The sequence below is a fragment of the Sorex araneus genome, chromosome 2 (genome assembly GCF_027595985.1).
Source record: "Sorex araneus isolate mSorAra2 chromosome 2, mSorAra2.pri, whole genome shotgun sequence".
Lineage (NCBI taxonomy): Eukaryota > Metazoa > Chordata > Mammalia > Eulipotyphla > Soricidae > Sorex > Sorex araneus.
The window spans coordinates 55,303,751-55,325,264 of NC_073303.1; the positions used below are offsets into that span (position 1 = coordinate 55,303,751).

General features: G+C 50.6%; 1 protein-coding gene across 1 annotated transcript in view; it reads left to right on the top strand.

Annotated features, from left to right (window-relative positions):
• Nucleotides 1-16,373: 16,373 nt before the first annotated feature.
• XKR4 (XK related 4) overlaps nt 16,374-21,514 on the top strand; it is a 400,230-nt gene continuing 395,089 nt past the window's right edge. Inside the window, exon 1 of the mRNA XM_055124966.1 lies at nt 16,374-17,196. Coding sequence (XP_054980941.1) covers nt 16,469-17,196 — 728 coding nt within the window. The 5' untranslated portion in view covers nt 16,374-16,468. The remainder of the gene's footprint in view (nt 17,197-21,514) is intronic.

Here is a 21,514-nt window from a genome sequence, read left to right on the forward strand (position 1 = left end):
ACAAGTCTCACAATGGAGACATTACTGGTGCCCGCTCGAGCAAATGGACAGCAATGGGATGACAGTGATACAGTGATACACTGAATGTATGGCAAAGGTATACTCAGTTTTTTCCTACACAGCTTCCAGTGCAAACTACACTCTGTTCCTGATATTGTTTCTGAATTCTCACAATACTCACTCACATCACTCATGGGTTCACCTGAACTGATTGTTAAAAGGCAGCATGGCCGTAGCCAATTCATGCCTGAAGAGTTGAATTGACAGTTTTGATTTTTTTCATCCTCATCTTGGTTGGATTCTCTTCTTCTCTGCTATAGATCTCTTGGCCCTATAACTATCTTCTATTAAAAACAGCAAAAATAGTGTTGATATCCCATTTTCTTAATTCAGAGAAATCAGCTAACATTTTCATATTCCGAGTCCTGGAATTCTAATGCTGCTTCTGAAGGACAAAATCCGCTGGCCCATTGGTCTCCGTGAAACTCTAGGCTCAACAAGAATGAGATTCTTTGTGAATGAAGCACAAGCCAGTTTTGTTTTTTACTAGCCTGTTCAAAGACATATTGTTGAATATACAATGTGATATATACTCAAGTTAGTTACTTCAGGGGCTGTGAATTTAGAGACACTATAATGAGTGAACAATCCACAAAATATATTTTATGTCTCTCTGACATGATTAAGCCAAATCTCTTATTTGTAAGTTATTTAACAGAAGACAAAATTTCTTGGATTTTTGTTTCTAGGTGAAATAGAAAATTCCATATAACACTTATAAATTTTGAAAGTAAAAATCTGCATTTGGGTAAAGAAGTCATTTTTTAGGGTCTTAGTGCTATTTAATCATTCACATTAATCCTATATGCATACCAAATATATTTATGCCATTACTTAAGATCTTCCCATTGCCAAATTAATATCTATATTTTTCAGTGGATATTTTACTAGTAACATCTACTTATGGTCACCTTAACTTTTTCATGATACATTTTAATTCAGATTATCCTGAGATTGTTTATTTATCTTTATCTTTATTCTGCCTGATACATAGTTTATTATACTTTACAATTTATCTGTAGTGTATTCTAGAAAATTTTTATAGCAGCAGAACTATTAAAAAACTTAAATACCTATTATAATTCTGGCTGAGAGTTGCCGCATGTTTTTGTTTATTTGCTTGTTTGGTTTGATTTGGCTTATTTTTTGTTTTGTTTTTGCGAGTGTTGTATAAAGTTGAAGATGAGGGATAAAGGAGAATTAATTTGGCATTGCTCATACACCTAGTCACATATTTATCAGAATAATTAAAATAAGTTCTATTTCTATCAATTTGTGAAGAAGTAGAAGTATAAGCCACTGGGTTTTCAATTTCTTCCAGTTTTATTAGAAAAACATTAGGGAATTTTCATTTCCACCACCTTCCACACCTGTTTTGGAACCTGTCAGGAGTGATTTGGGAGGATTCAGGGGGTGAGTGTGAAGTAGGGTCTTCTTGCTGTACCCCAGGACCTGCTCACTCTACTCCTTTGAACAACCTGAGCCCAGACAGCCCCTCTAGGGGAGGGATAACGGGAGGGATATCAAATTCGATGGGATAGAATCTGCTTGTGTCAGCATCTGTAGTATGACAATTAAGATGCTGGTGGACCATTTTTTTCACTAGTGTCTTGATTATAATCCACTTAGAATCTGTTTCCTTTGGCTATGTTCCAAATATATCTGTGGTACTAAAATTTCTTTTGTTGCCATGTATACTTCTTATAAACTTTAATTGCAAATAGCCTGGGAGATGTGCCTTGCTATTTCCTGTCTTTGGCTGTAGGAATTGTATGTGCTCTGCAGGGAAGGCAGCTCCCCGCTTCCTGCGCCTTAGGAGTTCCTGCTACTCGCTAAGGGCCCTCATCAAGCACTGTCTCCTTTGATTCCAACAAGGACTTTTGGGTTTGGCTTTGGGGTCACACCTGGTGGCTCTTGGGGCTTCTGCCCAGCTCTGCACCTAGGAATGACTCCAGGTAAGGCTCTGGGGATTATATATGATGCTGGAGATCAAACCTGGAGGAGTAATGTGCAAGTTTTAATTTCTCTACTTCTTATGCTCATTTTATGCTGTCAAATTTATTGAACACATACCTAAAAACTTTGTTTATAGACAAATGTTGTCTTATATGTAATTTTGTATGTGAGTATATATACATTATATACATATATATATATATATATTTGTAATAGTATCACCTCAAAATTTTACAACCCTTTCACAGCCATCACATGAAGAATATACGGTATCTCAGACATTACCATAGATAAGCAACCAGAATTCCAATCTGGAACAAAAATATGATATGAATTAAGCTGGAATTCAAAGCCCAAGTTCACTTAAGGCACATTTATGCTCACTAGCATAATCTCAGACACCCAGAAAGCTTGCTGTAAGTCTTTGTAGAATTAGTGAAATAATTGATTTGAAGAATTCCGTCCACTCTTGATATTTGTGATTTGCATGAGGATCAGTTTTGAGGCCCATACAGGTGACAATCATCTTTACAAATAACAGAGCCTTGAGGGCAGTTCTACTGCATTATTCTTGTTCCCCAGAAAGTTCTGGAGTTGAAGATACACACACATCATTGAGCATCACCTCCCTGTGTTCGCTTCACACAGAGAGAGCCTTCCAGACTTATGTGACTTGTCTCGAGTTAACCAGCTGACTAGCAGAGGAATTAGGGAAGAAGTAGCTTAGATCCAAATTGACATTATCTGTCCTTTGCCAGATATTTATACTGTGAAGCCAGTGAATGCTATGGTTAATGCTTATCCACCCTGCTCTGCATCACTAGGCAAAGTTTATCCTTTTGTTTTCTTATATTTTTTAGACTTTATAAAAGGGGATCAACCTGTCACCACTTTTCTTAGAAATTGTGACTGGCTTCTGTCTTAAGCTCTCAGACACACACTTGGCCATGCTGCTACATGCTTGGCTGTGGTACTTTCTGAGGGGTGAAGCCTTCTCGCCAACTGTGCTGATCGGTTAGAGATGTCATGAGGGCTTGCGGGACCAATAGGGTCAGCATGTAAGTAAGTTACAGTGGTCTCGAATATCCCTTTCTTCTCTCTTCCTCCCTAGCTCGGGAAGAATAACCACAATAGGACTCTGCACCTGATCACCAAAGTCTGTCACGTTACATTTTACACAAAATATCCTACTGCCGGGTGTTTTTTCTTAGCATTATGTAAATATAGGTTGAGATTGATGTAAAATCGTTTTTCTGACATTGAAGGGCCTAAAAAATATATTGGAAAAATTTTGTGATATTTGAAATTAAAATGTTATACCTAATGATATAAATGGTTCTGAGATTTCACCTTCCATAGAAAAACCTACGCGTGCATGGAAGGAAATCACCCGACTCTGAATTTGTTTGTCTGTCCTCTAATACTGGTATGGTGATGTCAAAATGCAGCATGTGTATTCACTCACAGGCACACGTACGCGTGAACCCCTCCCATTCAAGGAAGCCTTAGTTTGATCTTTCCTGCATCCTTCTTTATTCAACCTATCTTTCCTTTGCTCTTCTCGTGCATGCGAAAACACGTTTGACCCAATCTACATCAATGAAATCTGTGGCCCAGTAAATGCAAGAGTTTAAACGGTAATTAATTCCGGCTCCTGACACATCACCAAAACACCAAGCAGATTCGGTTTGTAGGAGTGGGCAGTTACTGCAGCCTTGAGTGCCCTTCCAGTGCAGTTTGTGTGCCCTGGATGACTGGCAGTCGTGAGCAGTGCTGCTCAGGCGGTTTTCAGAATGCCCCTCCAACGCTCTTGGACGGCAGTGGCAGGTATTTGGGAAGAGGCTCCTCTGAGGCCTGTCCTTAGCTGTGCTGTAGGGTTTTTTATTATCAGCATGACTTATCATTGCTCTGACACTGACCCAGATCGCTGGGCCTCAGGACTGCCGGCCAGGTCCCTGCACCGGGAAATAACTCCCTCACACCGCACACTTGGGTCTGCAGCAGCAAGTTCAATGTGGAGTGTAGAGAAGAATTCAGCTCCTCCTTCAGATGGAGTCACGTGCTGATACTTGGGCCTTCTCTGGTCTTAACATCGAGTCTACACACAGCTCATTCGCATTCAGTCCCATGAGACTTTTAGAATTCATCTGAGTGCTAGTCTGAAAATGATACCTTCTTTTTTTTTGAATAACAAGTGGCTATGTCAGTTATATTAGGGTTAAATAGGTTTTCATTGGCTGGTGTTGGGATTTCATGACTATTTATCATGGTTTCCTATGAGAAACTGTATTTTAAGGCTTAAGTGACTCACAGACATACTTCAGAAACAAGCACACATTTGTCAGCCTGAGGCTGTGAAGTGGAGGGAAATGTTTTCTCATGAAGTATAAGAAAAAAAGGCCAGGACACTCCCTCTGTCTTTTTGCATCAAATCTAACTCTACGTTCCCAGCTTCTAGACACTTCATTTTAGGCCCACATTGCGTCTCTCTGTGTTTTCCTGTTCTCAGTAGGTGCCAATCTGGGAACTCCAAGGCTGAAGTAATCCGCCGCCAAATTCCTTTAATGAACATTTTGTCTTATACCCCTCAGCTATTGTCTGCTTTTCTACCAATTTGCTTCAAAATTTTAAAGTCCTTCATATAGAGCCGGAGAGATAGTACAACGAATGGGTAATCTGCTTGTCTTTCATTCAGCACCTCAAGAAGTCCCCTGAACCCCACTAGGAGTGACCTCTGAGCACAGCCAGGCCCGAAAATTAAAAAGAAAAATTCCTTTGCATTGCTCTACATTTTATTTAGAATTTTTTTCCATTTTAAAGTCATTTTAGATATTTCTCTGCTTCTGAAACTCTGGACTTTTGAAATTTATGACAACATCTTTGTTGGTTTTCTTCACTTGTTTTGTTTTGTTTCAATTTGGGGACCACACCCAGCAGTTCTCAGAGTTTACCCCTGGCTCTGTGCTTAGGGATCAGTCGTGTCGGGGCCCCGGGGACCCTGTGGGGCTCTGGGGGTTGAATCAGAGTTGACTGCATGCAGGCAGGCACCTTACCTGCTGCCCCATCACTCTAGCCCACCGTGCTTACATTTTACTGGAGCTCAGAGTCTTTTCCAAAGGCCTGTTGTTGGGTGAGACCCTGAGTTGGGCTCCGGGCACAGAGCACGCACGAAGGCTTGTGAAACGCCGTAAGTCACCAAGGGGTACATACAAGATGGCCCTCTACTTTTCCAGTGCCTCCAGAAAGCTCGTTGTAAAAAGTAAAGCAAGTCCCAACACTTTATTTTTATTATTTTTCTAGGGGTGTGCGTGGATGTTCTGAGGAAGGTGAACCTGAGTCTCCTTCTGAACCCTCCCATGGCCGGGCGCAGGACTGATGGCCCAGGCTCAGACCAGGTGGGACACAGGCCCGGGGTCACCAGCAGCGCATCCGCCTGTCGGCAGTTGGTAAGCACAGCGTGTAGGGGGTGGTTTGCAAAATGTGCAGGGCCTCTGCGATGCCAGGGGTCAAACCAGGGCCTTCCAGAAATGGAAGGAAGGGGCACAGGCCACTTACAGGAAGCTTCATCCACACCTGGCCGCTCTGCAGGGACTGTCCTGCCTTCTGTCCTCTGTCTGTTAGGACAATGAGACAATGAGGAGAGCACTGCAGGGGGCTGTGAGTCACTGAGCCCCCCGCTGTCCTGCTGACTGAGACATGTCCCCCGACGCCCACCTCCTCCTCCTGCCTTTCTAGGCCAGGCTGCCCTTCCCCTCACTCCCTTCCGGTCCCACTGTCACTGGCCCCTACCTCAAAGGACTGGAGCACACAGAGCAGAGATGCTGGCGTTGGCCAAAGGCGGTCAGTGTTTCAGACGAGGCAAGGCAGGGCCCTCTGCTCTGTGGCTGGCAGAGCCACGGGGACTAAGTGCACGGCAGGGCTGGACATGCCGCCGATGCCTCCTCAGAAGAGCTCATCTTAAGCACGCTGCCCTGTGGAGGCTGCTAGGGACCCCTTGGTCACTAAGCACTGAGGTCCAGGTTGGGGAAGTCCTGGTTTCCCTATCCCCCGCCCAGCTCCCACGTTACATTCCCCACTGGACTCCACAGATGATGCAGCCGAAGCAAATTAAGATAGATCGCACTCGGACACTACGTGTTTCTCTCCAGAAAGGCAATCTCTGAGGGGGCGCACAGGACAGGACAGGGCAAGGTCTTGCCCTTGCACATGGCTCCCCCTGGTTTGACCCTGGCACTGAGCGCCCAGGAGTGATCCGTGATTTCAGAGCCAGTAGTAAGCCCTGAGTTCCCCTGCATGTAACCCCCAGATGAAACAAACAAGACAAATCAAGAAAAAAACCCTTTCCGATAAGCATGTCAGCCACGGGCAAGACAGACTAAACACGGACCGGCGGCGGCGGCGGGGAGCCAAGGATCAGGCGGGAGATAAGGCAAATCAAACCAATATCAGGGACAAGAGGAAGAAAGAGTCCAGCGGAAATAGATTTTGAAAGTAGAAACAGGATTTTATGGCATGTTAGATGTGGAGTATTAGGAGAAAGAAGTGGTCTACAGTGATCCTGCCTTTTCACGGACTGGGAAAACGAAGGAGCAGAGCATTGGGTAATGACAGGAGGAAGGAGGAGTGGATTTGGGGGGGTGGGGACAGGCCAGGCGTGTCATTGGGAGGACGTGAGACTGTGTTGCCTCCTGATGCAGGGCTGGGAACACCAGGGCCACCGAGCAGACTAATAGGGCCTCCGGTTCCCAGGGTTCAAACTCTAGGTCCCAGAGAGTCTTGAAGGGTAATCTACAGTACAGTGGCATCTTTTCAATGTGAAATGTCTCCTCGGCATTTAAGTACTAATGTTGGGAATATAGTTGGATAGAGTCTAGGGTTCAGGAGAGATAAACATGGGAGCCATTAGCATATCAATACTATTTTAAACATCCGCTTTCATGATATTATCAAGGGAGTGAGAGTACAGAGAGAAAGATTTGAGGGCTGAGATCATTTAAGATAAAGAAAATGAGAAAGAATCGCACAGAGCCCAGAATTAGCAAGTGAAGAGTTATGGAGATAATAAAAATCACACGTACGTGAAATGATGAGAGGCCAGCAAAAAATTTATTTCGATGAGCAAGAGCGAACAAATGCTTTAGAAGGGGCCTAATAAATAAGAGCATTTCCAAATGCTTGGAAAGTGGACACCAGGCAGGGTCTAGCTGGTAAGGGCAGGTTCAGAGAAGTACTTGTCAGTTCATGTGAGTATGTTTGAGAGGAATGGAAGTAAGCCAGTTTAGGTAACTATGAAGAAAGTTTGTTTCAGAGAACTACGGTGATGGCTAGAAAAAGAACAGGAATCAGGAAAACACAAATAAAAACAACAATGAGGTAGCACCTTACACCAGTGAGTATGACACATATTTAAAAAAAAAAACACACCTAAAACCAACAAATATTGGTGGGGACATGGTGAAAAACGAACCCTTATTCTCTTATTTTCTGCTGGTAGGATTGTTATCTGGCCCAACCTCTGTAGAAAATGATATGAAGCTGTCCCCAAAGAGTAAGAATGGTGTTACCATTTGACCCAACCATCCCAATTCTTGGTCTCTACCCCCCAAACACAAAGCCATTCATTTGGAAAGATAATATGCACACCTATGTTCATGGCAGCTCTTAGGACAATAGCCATGACATGGAAATGATCCAAATGTCTAATGAGAGATGAATGGATAATGAAGTTGTGGTACTGATACACAATGGTTTACTATGTAGTCGCTAAAAAATATAAAGCGGTGGAATTTCCAGCAACCTGGATGGGATTGTGCTGAAAGAAACAATTCAGGGGCAGGAGAAACAAATACAAGAGAAACTCACTTGTATGTGGTACACAGAAAGGCAAGTCAAGGGTATGGACCAGATCCACTGATAATAGACAATGGATACTAGGTCTATTATCACCTCCACTTCGCTGATGACATCGTTCTCATAACGCCAAACACTATCCAAGTGGCACAAATGCTGGCCGACTTCAACCGAGAGTGTGGAAAGGTCGGACTGCAGCTGAATCACAGCAAAATGATGTTTATGAAAAACGAACTAGTCCTTGACATTCCATTTGCTCTCAATGGAACAAACATCTCCGAATGCAGCAGCTATGTGTACCTGGGTCAAGAACTCAACATAAGGAACGACTTGGCGCCAGAACTGAGCAGGAGAAAGAGAGCAGCGTGGAACGCCTTCAAGATTGTCGAAGAAGTGACTAAGAAAATGAAGAACCTCCGGCTCCAGGCACATCTTTTCGACTCCACCGTTCTTCCTGCACTAACATATGCCTCAGAGACCTGGGCCCTACGCAAACAGAATGAGAATGCTATTCGGGTATCCCAAAGAGGAATCGAAAGAGCTATGCTTGGAGTATCACGACTCACTTAAGTGAGAGAAGGAATCTGGAGTTCTGACCTCCATTGACGGTCAAGAATCAGGGACGCTTCCTCGTTTGCCAAGGCGTCAAAAATGAGACGGACCAGACACGGGACACTTAATGAGATTCAGGGACGACCGCTGGACTAGAGCTGTTACTGACTGGATTCTACGGGACATCAAAAGACCTCGTGGCCACCCACCAACGAGATGGTCAGACTTCTTCCTCAAAACCCTGAATGAACGATTTAAGGCTCTTCCTGTTCCTGGAGCGAATAGATGTCATTGGGCTGCACTAGCACATGATGGGGACAAATGGAGACGTTACTGGCCCGCTCGAGCAAATGAGGATCAACCGGAAAACAAGTGATACAAGTGATACTAGGTTACAGGCCTAAGAGTGTGAGTGTGTGTGTGTTTGGGGTGGGGGGTAGACAGGATGACTGGAAGCAAAACACAAGAGCTGGAATCTGGAGCACACGGGCAGGAATGAGAGAGACAGTCTACAACCAGAACTGTAACTGTCAGCCCCCAGAGAGTAGCAGGGGATGGGATGGAAGGAACGCTGGGCAGAGGGGACATGGGGGTAGAGGGAAGGAGGAGGGGGGAGGTGGTGGGGACGTGCCCTAACCATGCAGCAGTATTAGAGACTCAACTACTATGGAAGTTGTATCACCTAAATTATAATACAAAATTAAGTTAAGCTTTGGGCATAAAAAAGAGAAGAAAAGAAAAGGATAGAAAGGGGGGAAAGCAAAGGAAAGGAAAAGAAAAGGAGCCAGGGCCGGAGAGACGGCTGGACGGATCCTAGCTCTGCCCAAGGCCTCCTCACTCGGCCTGGACCTCCTTGCGCCCCTGAGCACTGGCAGGTGGAGCCCCCACGCCCAACACAAACCAAAGGAAGCAAGAAGGCCTTTGTCCTCGGTGAAGTGAGTGCTGGGAAGGGAACTGTCCCGTCCCGCAGGACTTGTTCAACGTGGGTAACCGGGAGAGGGTGCGAGAGTGAATAGGAGACAGACGCAAGGAGAAAGAGACAGACACAGACAGACACAAGAATGGGAGAAAGCTCCAACTTTATTTCTCCTAAGCTAGTCTTTTATAATTGATTATATGAGGAAGTGGGCAGAATGGGAGAATAGCAAAGAATGCAAATGTTAAATGAAACTGGATGTGGGCCCTGGTGGCAGTTTCCCTGGGCATTGTTCTGCAACCTTTCCCAAGAAGCGGTTGTTCTTAGTTATAGGTCAGTTTGTACTGACATATTGGTTCCCAGGCATTGGTTCCCGGCAGGGAACAGGCTGATAGGCTAAGAAGTCGCCTTGGTGGGAAGGGGGAGTGACGGCCACGGAGCCCAGAGTGAGTGTGCACCTGAGCACTGTCAGAAGAGCACTTGACTGAGTTCTGCAAGTGGGAAGCGAGGACGTGGCTAGAGGGGCTGTGGGCGCACAGGGAGCACGGCTTGGGTTGGATTCTGACTGCTGGCCTCCCCCAGGGAAACGGAGGCACCTTTCTGCCGGAAGGATGGGGGGAGTGCGGAGTCCGAGAGGGAACAGGAGAAAGGAAATCATCTTTCCACAAAGCAGGAAAGCCGAGCCCGCGGGACCTAGTACAGAGGCCCTGCTGCGTGCCTCGCAAAGGCTGCTCTTGGCTTGAGCCCCGACACCAGGGGCCATTCCCCAACCTCTCCACAAGTGGTTCCTGAGGCAGAGCCAGGAGGAAGCCCCATAAACAACTGAACAAAAAGCAGTAGCACTGTAGCACTGTTGTCCCATTGTTCATTGATTTGCTCGAGTGGGCACCAGTAACGTCTCCATTGTGAGACTTGTTGTTACTGTTTTTGGCATATTGAATACGCCATGGGTAGCTTGCCAGGCTCTGCCATGCAGGTGGGATAATCTCGGTAGATTGGTGGGCTCTCTGAGAGGGACGGAAGAATCAAACCCGGGTCAGCCGCGTGCAAGGCAAACGCCCTACCTGCTGTGCTATGACTCCAGTCCTAAAAGCAGCAGAGCAGATGCAGATATGTAAGGGAATTAGTACCACAGACCCGTTCTCATAACGCCAAACACTATCCAAGTGGCACAAATGCTGGCCGACTTCAACCGAGAGTGTGGAAAGGTCGGACTGCAGCTGAATCACAGCAAAATGATGTTTATGAAAAACGAACTAGTCCTTGACATTCCATTTGCTCTCAATGGAACAAACATCTCCGAATGCAGCAGCTATGTGTACCTGGGTCAAGAACTCAACATAAGGAACGACTTGGCGCCAGAACTGAGCAGGAGAAAGAGAGCCCTACAGCTGGTGGGGAGCAGAGTTAGGCAGGGCTGGTGTTTCGTCATGTTGGAGAGACAGTGGACAGATGGAGAGGCATGGCAGGGAGTGTGGAAGTCGGTTAGTCTTGGAATCCAAACAGCAGGGAGAAAGAGGAGGGCAGGAAGGGGTGAGAGGACGGGAAGAGGAGTAGAGCTGACTCCTGACACTCGAGGGAGAGAACGGACCATTCCGGAGGGCTTGTCAGGTGCTCAGAATGCAGATTCTGACCGGGTGTGCACCAGCAACCCTGCCCAGAGACTCCCAACTGATTCCCAAAATGGACTGGTGCCAGACAGAGATGTCTCTGGAACCCAACCGTTTACAATCTAGAGATTTACATTTATAATCGAGGCTGCGAGAGCTCTCATGATATTCAAGATGAGCAATGGAAAATAAATTATCCAGCCTCTGCCCCTGGCAGGTAGGCTTGAATGGTGGTGGGAAAATTCAAGCAAAATGTAATGCCCCAAATTAGAGAGAGAGTATTGCCATACCCTCTATGGCAGGGTGAGGACTGGGCTGTGGAGGTGGGTGGGGGTGGGGGTGCTGGGGACAATATTCATTGGTGGAGGAATGAGTGCTCCATCATTATACGGCTGAATCTCTAACATGAAAGCTTTGTAACTCTATCTCATGGTGATACAATAAAATTTAAAAAAATTAATGTGGAGTTCATGCCCAATTCAATCAACTTAATCAATGGCTGAACAAATAATAGTACTCCTACATTATTTTTTAAAAAAGACATGCAGATTCTGAAGGTTTAGAGTAATGATATTGCTGAGTAATGACACTTGAAAGATTACAACAAAGAGAGGCAAAGTGGAGATACAAACTCTGGATTGGGGGCTGGAGCAATAGCACAGCGGGTAGGGCGTTTCCTTTGCATGCAGCTGACCTGGGCTCAATTCCCAGCATCCCATATGGTCCCTCGAGCACAGCCAGGAGTAATTCCTGATTGCATGAGCCAGGAGTAACCCCTGTGCAACACCTGGTGTGACCCAAAAGGCAAAAAAACAAAAACAAAAACAAAACAAAACAAAACACCTAAAAAGCAAAAAAACAAAACAAAACAAAACCCAACCCCAAAAACCAATCCTCTGGATTATAAACAAAGAGAGTGAGTTCTGACAGTGGGTGGAGGGGTGTCCAAGGACTGGTGTGAGGAACTCCTGTTTTAGGGAAAATCAGTTAGCTAAGCATAAAGGCCTAGAATTACACACACACACACACACACACACACACACACACACACACACACACACACACACACACACCGCTAAGAGGGAATGAAAGATAGGTGAATAGTATTAACAGCAGGGTCAGAAAGATCGTATAGGGGTTGAGGCCCTTGCCTTGCATGCAGATGGCTGCACTCCAGCTCCACACTGCATACACCCCACACCCCACCACCCACAGGGGTGATCCCTGAGCATAGAGCCAGGGGTAAGCCCTGCGCACTACCCAGGGTTGGTATAGCATCCCCAAACCAAAATGACTAAATAAATCAAACTAGCACTCTGTGACATACTGGTTGTTTTTGAAACAATATTACCAACTTCCATGCTTTGTTTTTTTAAAAAAATATCATCATTTTGCTTATTCTTCCAAACACTGAATGCTGGAGATTGCTATCATTTGTATTTTCCAAATAGTAAACCTGTGCATGCATGTGTGGTGAGGTTTTAGGAACATACCCAAGACCCGAGTCTAAACTTTGAGCTCTCAACAATTCTGCCCGTCGGCCTTGACAGGTAAAGTGAACGCCACAGTGCAGGTGATATGGAAACCTGCACCCTGAGAGGTGAATAATAGAGTTAGGGGATTAGAGACTCTTTGGAGCAATATAATACACAGTAACGGGCGTGATTTTATCTGCTCCTCATTTTAATCCTGCGTATTAAGTAACGTGCTAAGACCGGGAGGCGGGGAAGCAGCAGAGCCCGGCTGACGCTCATCCACCACCCACGTGGCTGTGTCCCCCAGTCACTCCCGTGCCCCCTCCCAGAGAACGCTGCCAGACAGAACCCAGAGACAAACTGCATGGGGCCGGGATCTTGAATGGGTATTTTCATAGGGAAACATTTACTAGTTCTTTTTTTCTCAGCACTTAATAGGATAAGTCTTATAATTCCTGTGTTTCCATGGAAACACTAGTTAGTACAGCATGTAGTATTCCCCCACACCGTGGAATGTTCTGTCCGTAAATCCGTGCCCTTAATTCAACTAGTAGAAGAAAGTCTGTGCAGGTGATGTGCTGGGTACAGGGGCTGCAAGGGCGTAAGAACCGCTCGGTTCCAAGCGGTGGGGTTAGCCGGGGGCCTCAGAGCCAGGCTCCGTGGGGCCTTTTTTTTTTTTTTTTGGCTTTTTTGGGGTCATACCTGGCAATGCACAGGAGCCACTCCTGGCTCTGCACTCAGGAATTACCCCTGGCAGTGCTTAGGGGACCATATGGGATGCTGGGAATTGAACCCGGGTCGGCCGCAAACGCCCTACCCGCTGTGCTATCACTCCATTCCCCCCCCCCCCCGTGGGGCCTTTTCAAGGCCTCTAACTGTGGCTATTGCATCGCATTTGACCTAGAATACACTCTGGCCCTGGGGGCTGGTTACCTAGAGATCATTTCTCCCAGGGGTTTAGTGCAAAGAGCAACGGGAGTGCCCTGGAGAGAGAATCTTCTATTCAAACCTGGGGGGTGGGGGAGGGGGGTGCCAGTCAGGCAGTTTCCCCAAAAGATTTTCCTCTTCCCAGAAGCCAGTTCTGTTTGAATGCCTGAGCTGCTATACCCAGTGGAGGCAGGTTTTGCACTGACCCTTCGCCTCTTGGTTATGTCAATGAGAAGTAACGGGTTTGCACACGCGATGCCAGGTTCCCTGGCTCTGTGGTCCCACCTCCTCCCTGGCGAAGGACTTGTCTCAAGCCAAGGCCAAGTACCACAATGTCCAGGGCCTTCAGCCCGGAAACAAAAGAAGGTGATGCTAAAGGCTGTAGGTCCGCTTTGTCCAGACTGGTGTAGAGGGTCGCTGAGCTGCAGCAGGATGCCCCAGGGGGTTATTTCTGCAGAGAAATTTGTGCACTTCTCCCTCAACGCACCGTCAGTGAAGAATTGCACAAACACAGTCAGAGGAACTAGAGCGATAAGACAACAGGTAGGGCGTTTGCCTGCACTTGGGCGAGCCTGGTTCAATCACCGGCATCCCCTATGTTCCCCCGAGCCCCGCCAGGAGTAATTTCTGAGCGCAAACCCAGAAATGAGCCCTGAGCAAGCTGAATGCGACCCACAAACAAAAAGCCCCAGAATGTGCCCCGCACCTACGCCTGCCCTTACACTAAGGAAGGGAGTGAGGTCCAGGATGTGCCACCAGATTCACAAACCCACCTCTGGCGCTCTTATTGGTTTTAGTGGTTGTAAAAAACGTGTTGCGTGGTTCACTGGCCCTCTGGTCTTTGAAAATGTGAGTTACGGTGTAATTTAAGAATTACACTCCCTGGGGCTGGAGCAATAGCACAGCTGGTAAAGTGTTTGCCTTGCACGCGACAGACACGGGTTCGATTCCCAGCATCCCATATGGTTATTACAACGCCAGGAGTAATTCCTGAGTGCATGAACCAGGAGCAACCCCTGTGCATCGCTGGGTGTGACCCAAAAAGAAAAAAAAAGTTACACTCCTTGGCTTATATTTGCAAAAGTTAAAGTGAGACAAATTTGTAATTTTTCTCAGGGGGTAGGATGTTTGTATTATTGACTTTAAAAAGGAAACTTCCCAAAGGATCAAACTCTTATAATCTTTATTTTGAATTTATTTTGCTTTGCTTTATTGGGGGGGGGCATGCCTGACAGTGCTCGGGGATTTCCCCCGCCTCTGTGCTCTGGGGTCTCTCCAGGAAGGAAGATTTGCACAGACCACGAGGTGCCGGGGGCTCCGAGCAGGCTCCTGTAAACTCTAGAGCTCCATCTGCGCCGTCCGGAACCACAGCTGGACCTGACTAAGGCTCACCTCTGCGCGGGCGAGACCACGCGCCCTGGCGGCTTCTGCAGCTTTAAGAGAAGGTAGCGCCGGTGGGTGTGTGCGGGACGTGGCACCGCCCCCAGCCCCGCCCGCCCAGCCCCTGCCCCCCCCCCCCCCGGGCGCCCCGCCGCCCACCTGCCCGGGTCCCCTGACCCCGCGCCCTGCACCCAGCAGGGCCTGCCGCCGTGGGCGCGCCCCCTGCTGCGGGAGCAGGGCGGGGGAGTCCCCTTCTCTGTGCCCGGGCGTCCAGGTCTGTGGCGAGAAGCCGGGCGCGCCCAGGGGCGGGTCCCGGGCTCCCAGAGGGCCCTCGGGTCCTGCCGGGCGTGCGGGGCCGGGGCTGGGCACAGCCGCCGCGGCGGGCCCGCGGCTCTAGCTCCGTCTGCGCGCCGACACCCAGCGCCCCGCTCTAGCCTCCTTAGCGCCCGAGCGCCCTCGTCCTCCGGCCCCCGCCCCCGGGAGTACCCACTCCATCCTCCACGCGCACTGCACGCGCCGAATCCGAGCTCCGTGTGAGCTGGACGCGCGGACCCCGTTCTAACATGTGCATTGCACGCACGGACCCCGTTCTTCCACGTGCACTGCACGGGCGTGACCCCGGCTCCTCTGTGTTTTTGCACGCGCAAACCTCTTTCTTCCATGTGCATTGCACGCGGGGGACTCCGTTCTTCCGTGTCATTGCACGGCGGACCCCGTTCTTCCATGTGCATTGCACGCGCGGACCCCATTCTTCCATGTGCATTGCACACGCGGACCCCATTCTTCCATGTGCATTGCACGCGCGGACCCCATTCTTCCATGTACATTGCACGCGCGGATCCCATTCTTCCATGTGCATTGCACGCGCAGACCTCATTCTTTCATGTGCATTGCACACGCGGACCCCATTCTTCCATGTGCATTGCACGCGCAGACCTCATTTTTCCATGTGCACTGCACGCACGGAACCCTGTTCTTCCATGTGCATTGCACGGCGGACCCCGTTCTTCCGTGTCATTGCACGCGCGGACACCATTCTTCCATGTGCACTGCAGCGCGGACCTCGTTCTTCCATGTGCACCGCACAGGCGTGACCCCGTTTCTCCGTGTTCTTGCACGCGCGGACCTCTTTCTTCCATGTGCATTGCACGCGGGGCCCGCCTTCCTCCGTGTCATCGCACGGGCGGCCCCCGCTCCTGCGTGTCATCGCACGGGCGGAACCCCTTCCCCTCCGCCACCCCCTTCCTCCGTGGGCCCCGTGCGCCCGGCCGCTGAGCCCGCGCGGACCCCCTTCTCCGCGCCCTGCCCCACCCCGGGATGGGAGGGACGGAGGGAGGCGCGGGGGGCCGCGCGCGCGCGCGCGCTCGGACGCGGGTGGGGGGGCCGGAGAAGCGGCGGCCCCGCCCTCCGCCGGCTCTGCGGGGCGCGGGGCCCCTCCTCCTCCCCCTCCTGCGCAGCCCCCTCGCCGGCGGGGCGGGGGCGCGGCTGGCGGGAAGGGATGAGGTCATCCTCTCCCGCGGAGTGGGCTGCTGGGGGCGGCGCGGCGGGCCGGGGCGCGCGCGGGCGCCAGGGGGCGCTCGGCCGGGCGCGGCGGCGGCGGCGGCGGCGGTGGCGGGGCGCGGCGGCGGCGGCGGCAGCGGCGGGCGGCGGCGGCGGCGGCAGGAGGCGGAGGCGGAGGCCGCGGCGGCGCCGCGCGCCCAGGTGCGGGCTGCAGGCGCGCGGCCGGCCGCTCGGGAGGCATCATGGCCGCGAAGTCGGACGGGCGGCTGAAGCGCAAGAAGAGCAGCGACGTGGCGTTCACGCCGCTGCAGGACTCGGAGCACTCGGGCTCGGCGCCGGGCTTGGCGGCCGGCGCGCCGTCGGGGCCGGGGGGCGCGGGCGAGCCGGCGGGGGGCGGCGGGCGGCGCCGCGGCTGCTGCTGCTGCTGCCCGGCGGGCGCGGGCGGCGGCGCGGGCGGCGCGGCGGGCGCCGGGGGCGGCGGCGGCGGCGGCGCGGGCTCGGCGCTGTGCCTGCGCCTGGGGCGCGAGCGGCGGCGCTACTCGCCGTGGGACGGCCTGTGGGTGCTGGCGGCCGTGGCCGTGTACCTGGCCGACGTGGGCACGGACGTGTGGCTGGCGGCCGACTACTACGCGCGCGGCCAGCGCTGGTGGTTCGGGCTGACGCTCTTCTTCGTGCTGCTGGGCTCGCTGGCCGTGCAGGCGTTCAGCTTCCGCTGGTTCGCGCACGACTTCGGCACCGCGGACAGCGCCGCGGCCGGCCCGGGCTGCGCGCCGCCCGCCGCGGGGGACGCCAAGGGGGACGGCGACTCGCGGCCCGGCACGCCGCAGCGGCCCGCGCCCGGCGCCCCCAAGGCCGGCCTCGCGACCCCCGGCGCCGGCGGGGCCCCCCGGCGCCGGTCGGCGTCCTGCGCCTTCTGCATCTGGCTCCTGCAGTCGCTCATCCACGTCCTGCAGCTCGGGCAGATCTGGAGGTACGCTCATCCCGGGGCGCGGGGCGCGCGCGCTCGCCGCCGCGCGCGGGGTCCGGCGGGGCCGGGGGTGGGGTGGGGGGAGACGGGGTTGGTGGGACCGAGACGCGTGCTTGGCCTGTGCATGGGAGGCCCCCCCACGCGGGCGGGAGGGAGCGCGGGACGCGAGCCAGGCTGGCGACAGCCGGTCCCCGAGACCCGCTCCCGTGCACCGGCGTCTCCTCGCCTGCTCCGGCGGCACGTTCCGCTGGGTCCCTGGTGCCGCTTCGAAAAGGGCAATTTTTTTTTTTTTTTTGCTATGTTGGATTTGAGGAGCATGTTGCAGTTTGCGTGGCTTCTTTTGTTCCCCCGAGCAAGAAAGTGCTAGTTCTAGAAGGGAGAGATGCTGAGAAAGTGCTAGTTCTGGAAGGGAGAGATGATGAGAAAGTGCTAGTTCTGGAAGGGAGAGAGGCTGAGAAAGTGCTAGTTCTGGAAGGGAGAGATGCTGAGAAAGTGCTAGTTCTAGAAGGGAGAGATGCTGAGAAAGTGCTCGTTCTGGAAGGGAGAGATGCTGAGAAAGTGCTAGTCCTAGGCGGGAGTGAGCTCCTGAGAAGGGGCTAGTTCTGCAGGGAAGCTGCCTGCTGAGAAGTACCTGCCTTTCAGAAACCGCGGCTAGCTCAGGGCTGTCCGCCTAGTGAACTTCTGTCAGGAGGTGGCTTTTCTCCTGAAAAGAATATCCACCTCCCCCAACGAGTAAGTACACTTCCTGGGACCCGGACTCACGGATAGGCTGCGCTTTCTGATTTTTCTATTGTTGTTGTTGCTGCAACACTCCCAAGTCCGATGTCTCCCCTTGGAAAATGGGATCTCGTAAACTTTGATCCCACCTGGCATCTTCGGCTGCTCTGCTGGTTGTCGTCTCATCTACCGAGCGGTTCGTTTTGCACAGACGTTGGTTCCACTTGCAAGGTGCCACTCAGGGCTGCACTGGTTAGGTGAGAACCATGATGCGGGCAGCCACGGGCTGAATTTGGGAATAGGATGGACCAAGAGCATGTTCCTCAGAGCTCCCTGTGCTTTTCATTGCTCTTTGAAGCAACAGTTTGCATCTACAGAAGTTCTTTCGTAACGTGTTTAGGTGACACACATCTTAAGGCTTTTCTGGTTTTAAACTGACCAGCTATGTCGTGTACGTAAAATGGGGACATTTCCTGGCAAGTCCACTCATCGCGACTATATTCTGCTGTGCCTGTGTTCTTCTAAACTCGTCCTGAGTTATTTCTGTGATAAGAGGTTCTAAGTGAGGCTGCAGAGACAGGACATCCGGCGAGGCACTGGCCTTGCACACAGCTGACCGAGATTTCATCCCTGGCACCTCATATGGTCTGTCAAGCTCACTGGAGTGATCTCTGAGCACAGAGCCAGGAGTAAGCCCTGAGCACCGCTGGGCATGGCCCCCAAACAAACAAACAAAAATATTCTAAACTCTTAGTTCTCCCAAAGTAGGGAAGACTCAGGTTGGAATAGAGCTAAAAACTACATTCTTTGGAGCCCTGTTCACCACTGGGTGTGGCCCAACACCCCCAGCAGCGTCCTTCTATGTTTCGGATCGTGGATCGTATTGTTTTCATCTGGCAACGTGCGCTCCCTGGGCCTGTGCTTTAAGTTTCAGGGTAAGCCTCTACGGGTGGTGGCACGCCGGGCAGAGCCCCGGAGCAGAGGAATCGTCAGCAGACAGAGTTTCTCTGCATCCCTGCTCGCCCCTGCCGGGAGGGCTGAGCTCACCTGCCCAGGCAGCGGGGACACCCACATCTTCACCTCCAGCCACATTTCCCGGGCCTGTTGTCTGTTGCGCCAGAAACTAATTTTTACAAAATGGTCAAGAACAGACGCTGAAGCGACTTAACTTTGATTTGGTAAATGATAGAACGTAGGAGAGGAGAAAGTCCCAGAAAGTGAAAGAAAGGGGTCCCACACTCCTGCAACCTCAGACTGGAGAGCACCTTAAAGGGGGGGAGTTGCACCCCAGACACAAGGGCTCTGGGCCAGACCCAGGACGGCGAAGTTGCTGCTTGCTTTTGTAGAGCTGATTTTAGGGGCTCGCCCCAAACTGCTGCAAGCCTGGGGCTCTCTGTGCCGACTAGACTTCTTGGCTAGGGCCTTGCTGAGGAGAAAGGACTTTGTCCTTCCCCGTCCTTCTCAGGCTCCTGCTGCAGTGGTCCTTTTCGGAAGGGGGGTCCAGTCGCCTCCCCTCGACTCCCCGTAGTCTGGCATCACTCAGTCTTTATCAGACCTCAGTGTCGGTGGCTTTGTTCCCATAGGGGGTCTAACCTGTGCCCTCTGGGGCTGTCAGGAGGCTGGGACAGAGCAACTCTTAGCAGATCATATCTTGATTTGATGACGTGTGGAGACTCTGCCTAAGGGGTTCCACTCCTTGACTTCCTACTTTCCCTTGCCTTGGAGACTGACTTTTCGTTTGTGAAACAGAGTGTTCCCCTGGCGTCCACAGCCAGTGGGATTGGCACCTTTGGTCACTGTCCAGCAGGGAATGGTTGCAGAGGGGCTGGGCACCAGGCTGGCCTGTATTTTTTCAGTATAGAGGTCCCCCATCTGCGTTACCGACGCACGAACCATCATTTAAGTTGAGAGGGACACTGGACAGTTAGTAAGTACATCAAGGGTCAGTGCGTACAAGAAGTGCAGAGGCTGCGCTGTCTCACTCCACCGGTCAGCGGGCCCCCTCAGGGGAGGACACTTTCCTATTCTGCTGTGCCCGAATTGCCTTCTCCGTCTAGGAAACCCAAAACTGCTTCATTTTTTTCTTTCCTGGGCACATTTTGACTCCCCATTTATGTTCTAAGATCTAAGTCATTGTCATTTTTTGCCCCGAGGACTGTCTTAGCCCTTGGGGTTGGGTTTTTGTGAGGGAGACAATCTCCCAAACCCTAGTAGATAATTTCTGGGAAAGTCATGTGATTCCCAGTTAGATTGATGCTGAAGAGCTCCGTAACGTGGGCTCGGAACTTTCTAAATGTTAGTTAATACGATAGATATGTCGTCAGGACTTACAGCTTGCTGCTCTTCTTCAAGTTTGGTGAGGAACTCCAGGCATTGACGGGATTGCAGCAGCTGTGTGTGAGCTGGATGAAGACCATCAGCTCTTTGAATCCGATAATGTGATCAGTGGAGCTTAACGATCCGCTGTTAGCTTTTGAAAATTTGGATGCTGAATTTGGAAGTGACTTTCTAGATTTTTGTAAATTACGCAAGCACTTCTTCATTCTATTGACTGAGAACTAGACATATTTCTTGCAGATTGCTGCTTTATGAAAAATCGGATGTGGGATTTTGTGAGCGGGAGAAATCATTATTTTAATTCTTCGTTGTTTTAGTTAGACCTCCTAAACCAAATATTTTTCTAATTGAAATATGATGTTTGATGATATCATGATATGTGGTACAGAAAGTGTGAAAGAGTTAAGAAAAAATAAACAGGGCTGGAACACATTAGTGAGACTCAGCTAAGCACTCAGAAGAGCTGTGCAGGGCTAGAGGGCTGAAGGAAGAAGGGGACCCCACAAACTGTCAGGCAGATGCGTTAGTCAGACCCAGCCCTGGAGTAGCTGGAGTCACACGTGGTCCATTATGTTAAACCTTTCCACATTGCTTTGTTTTCCTTAGAGTTTAAAGTTTATTCTGCCAACACATCTTAGAGTAATTTTGGAAGTATTTTTAGATGTTTGTCTCCATTTTCAGAATCACGTGGTTTTTCAATTAAGTCAGAATTATCTAGAGTTTTCCAAATTTATTTGGCAGACTGCCCATGTTCAGTAAGAGAGCACTTTATGCCATACCCACCCGTGACATACACCACTTTAAGGCAACGTGCAGAAACAGCTCTCCCTGCCACACCCCGGGGGCCCAGGAGTGCAGGATAGCCCGTTTGGGGAACACTTCATCTGACAGAACTTGGTGCACTCTGAGGGGCTGAGACATTGGAGAGCGGAGCTGAAGAGATCTCGAGGGACTGAGCGCAGGCTTTGCGTGGGGGGCTCAGGTTTGATCCCTAGCACTGCACGGCCCCCCGGCAGGCCTGGAGTGAGGACTGAGCACAGAAGCAAGGAGCCCTTGCAAAGATATATGAAAGATGATAGAATATTGGTGGAAGCACCCAGACTCAGCCCCATTTTTTCTTTATAAAGTACATTAAAAAAATAAAGCAACTTCAGCCTGATGCAGGAAATTGAAAAGGGGCCAGAACATTCATAGAATTTAACACTCTGAGGCTTTCTAAATTGGTTCAACTTCTCTGAGTGTAGCATCTCCAAATGGAACTTCGGGG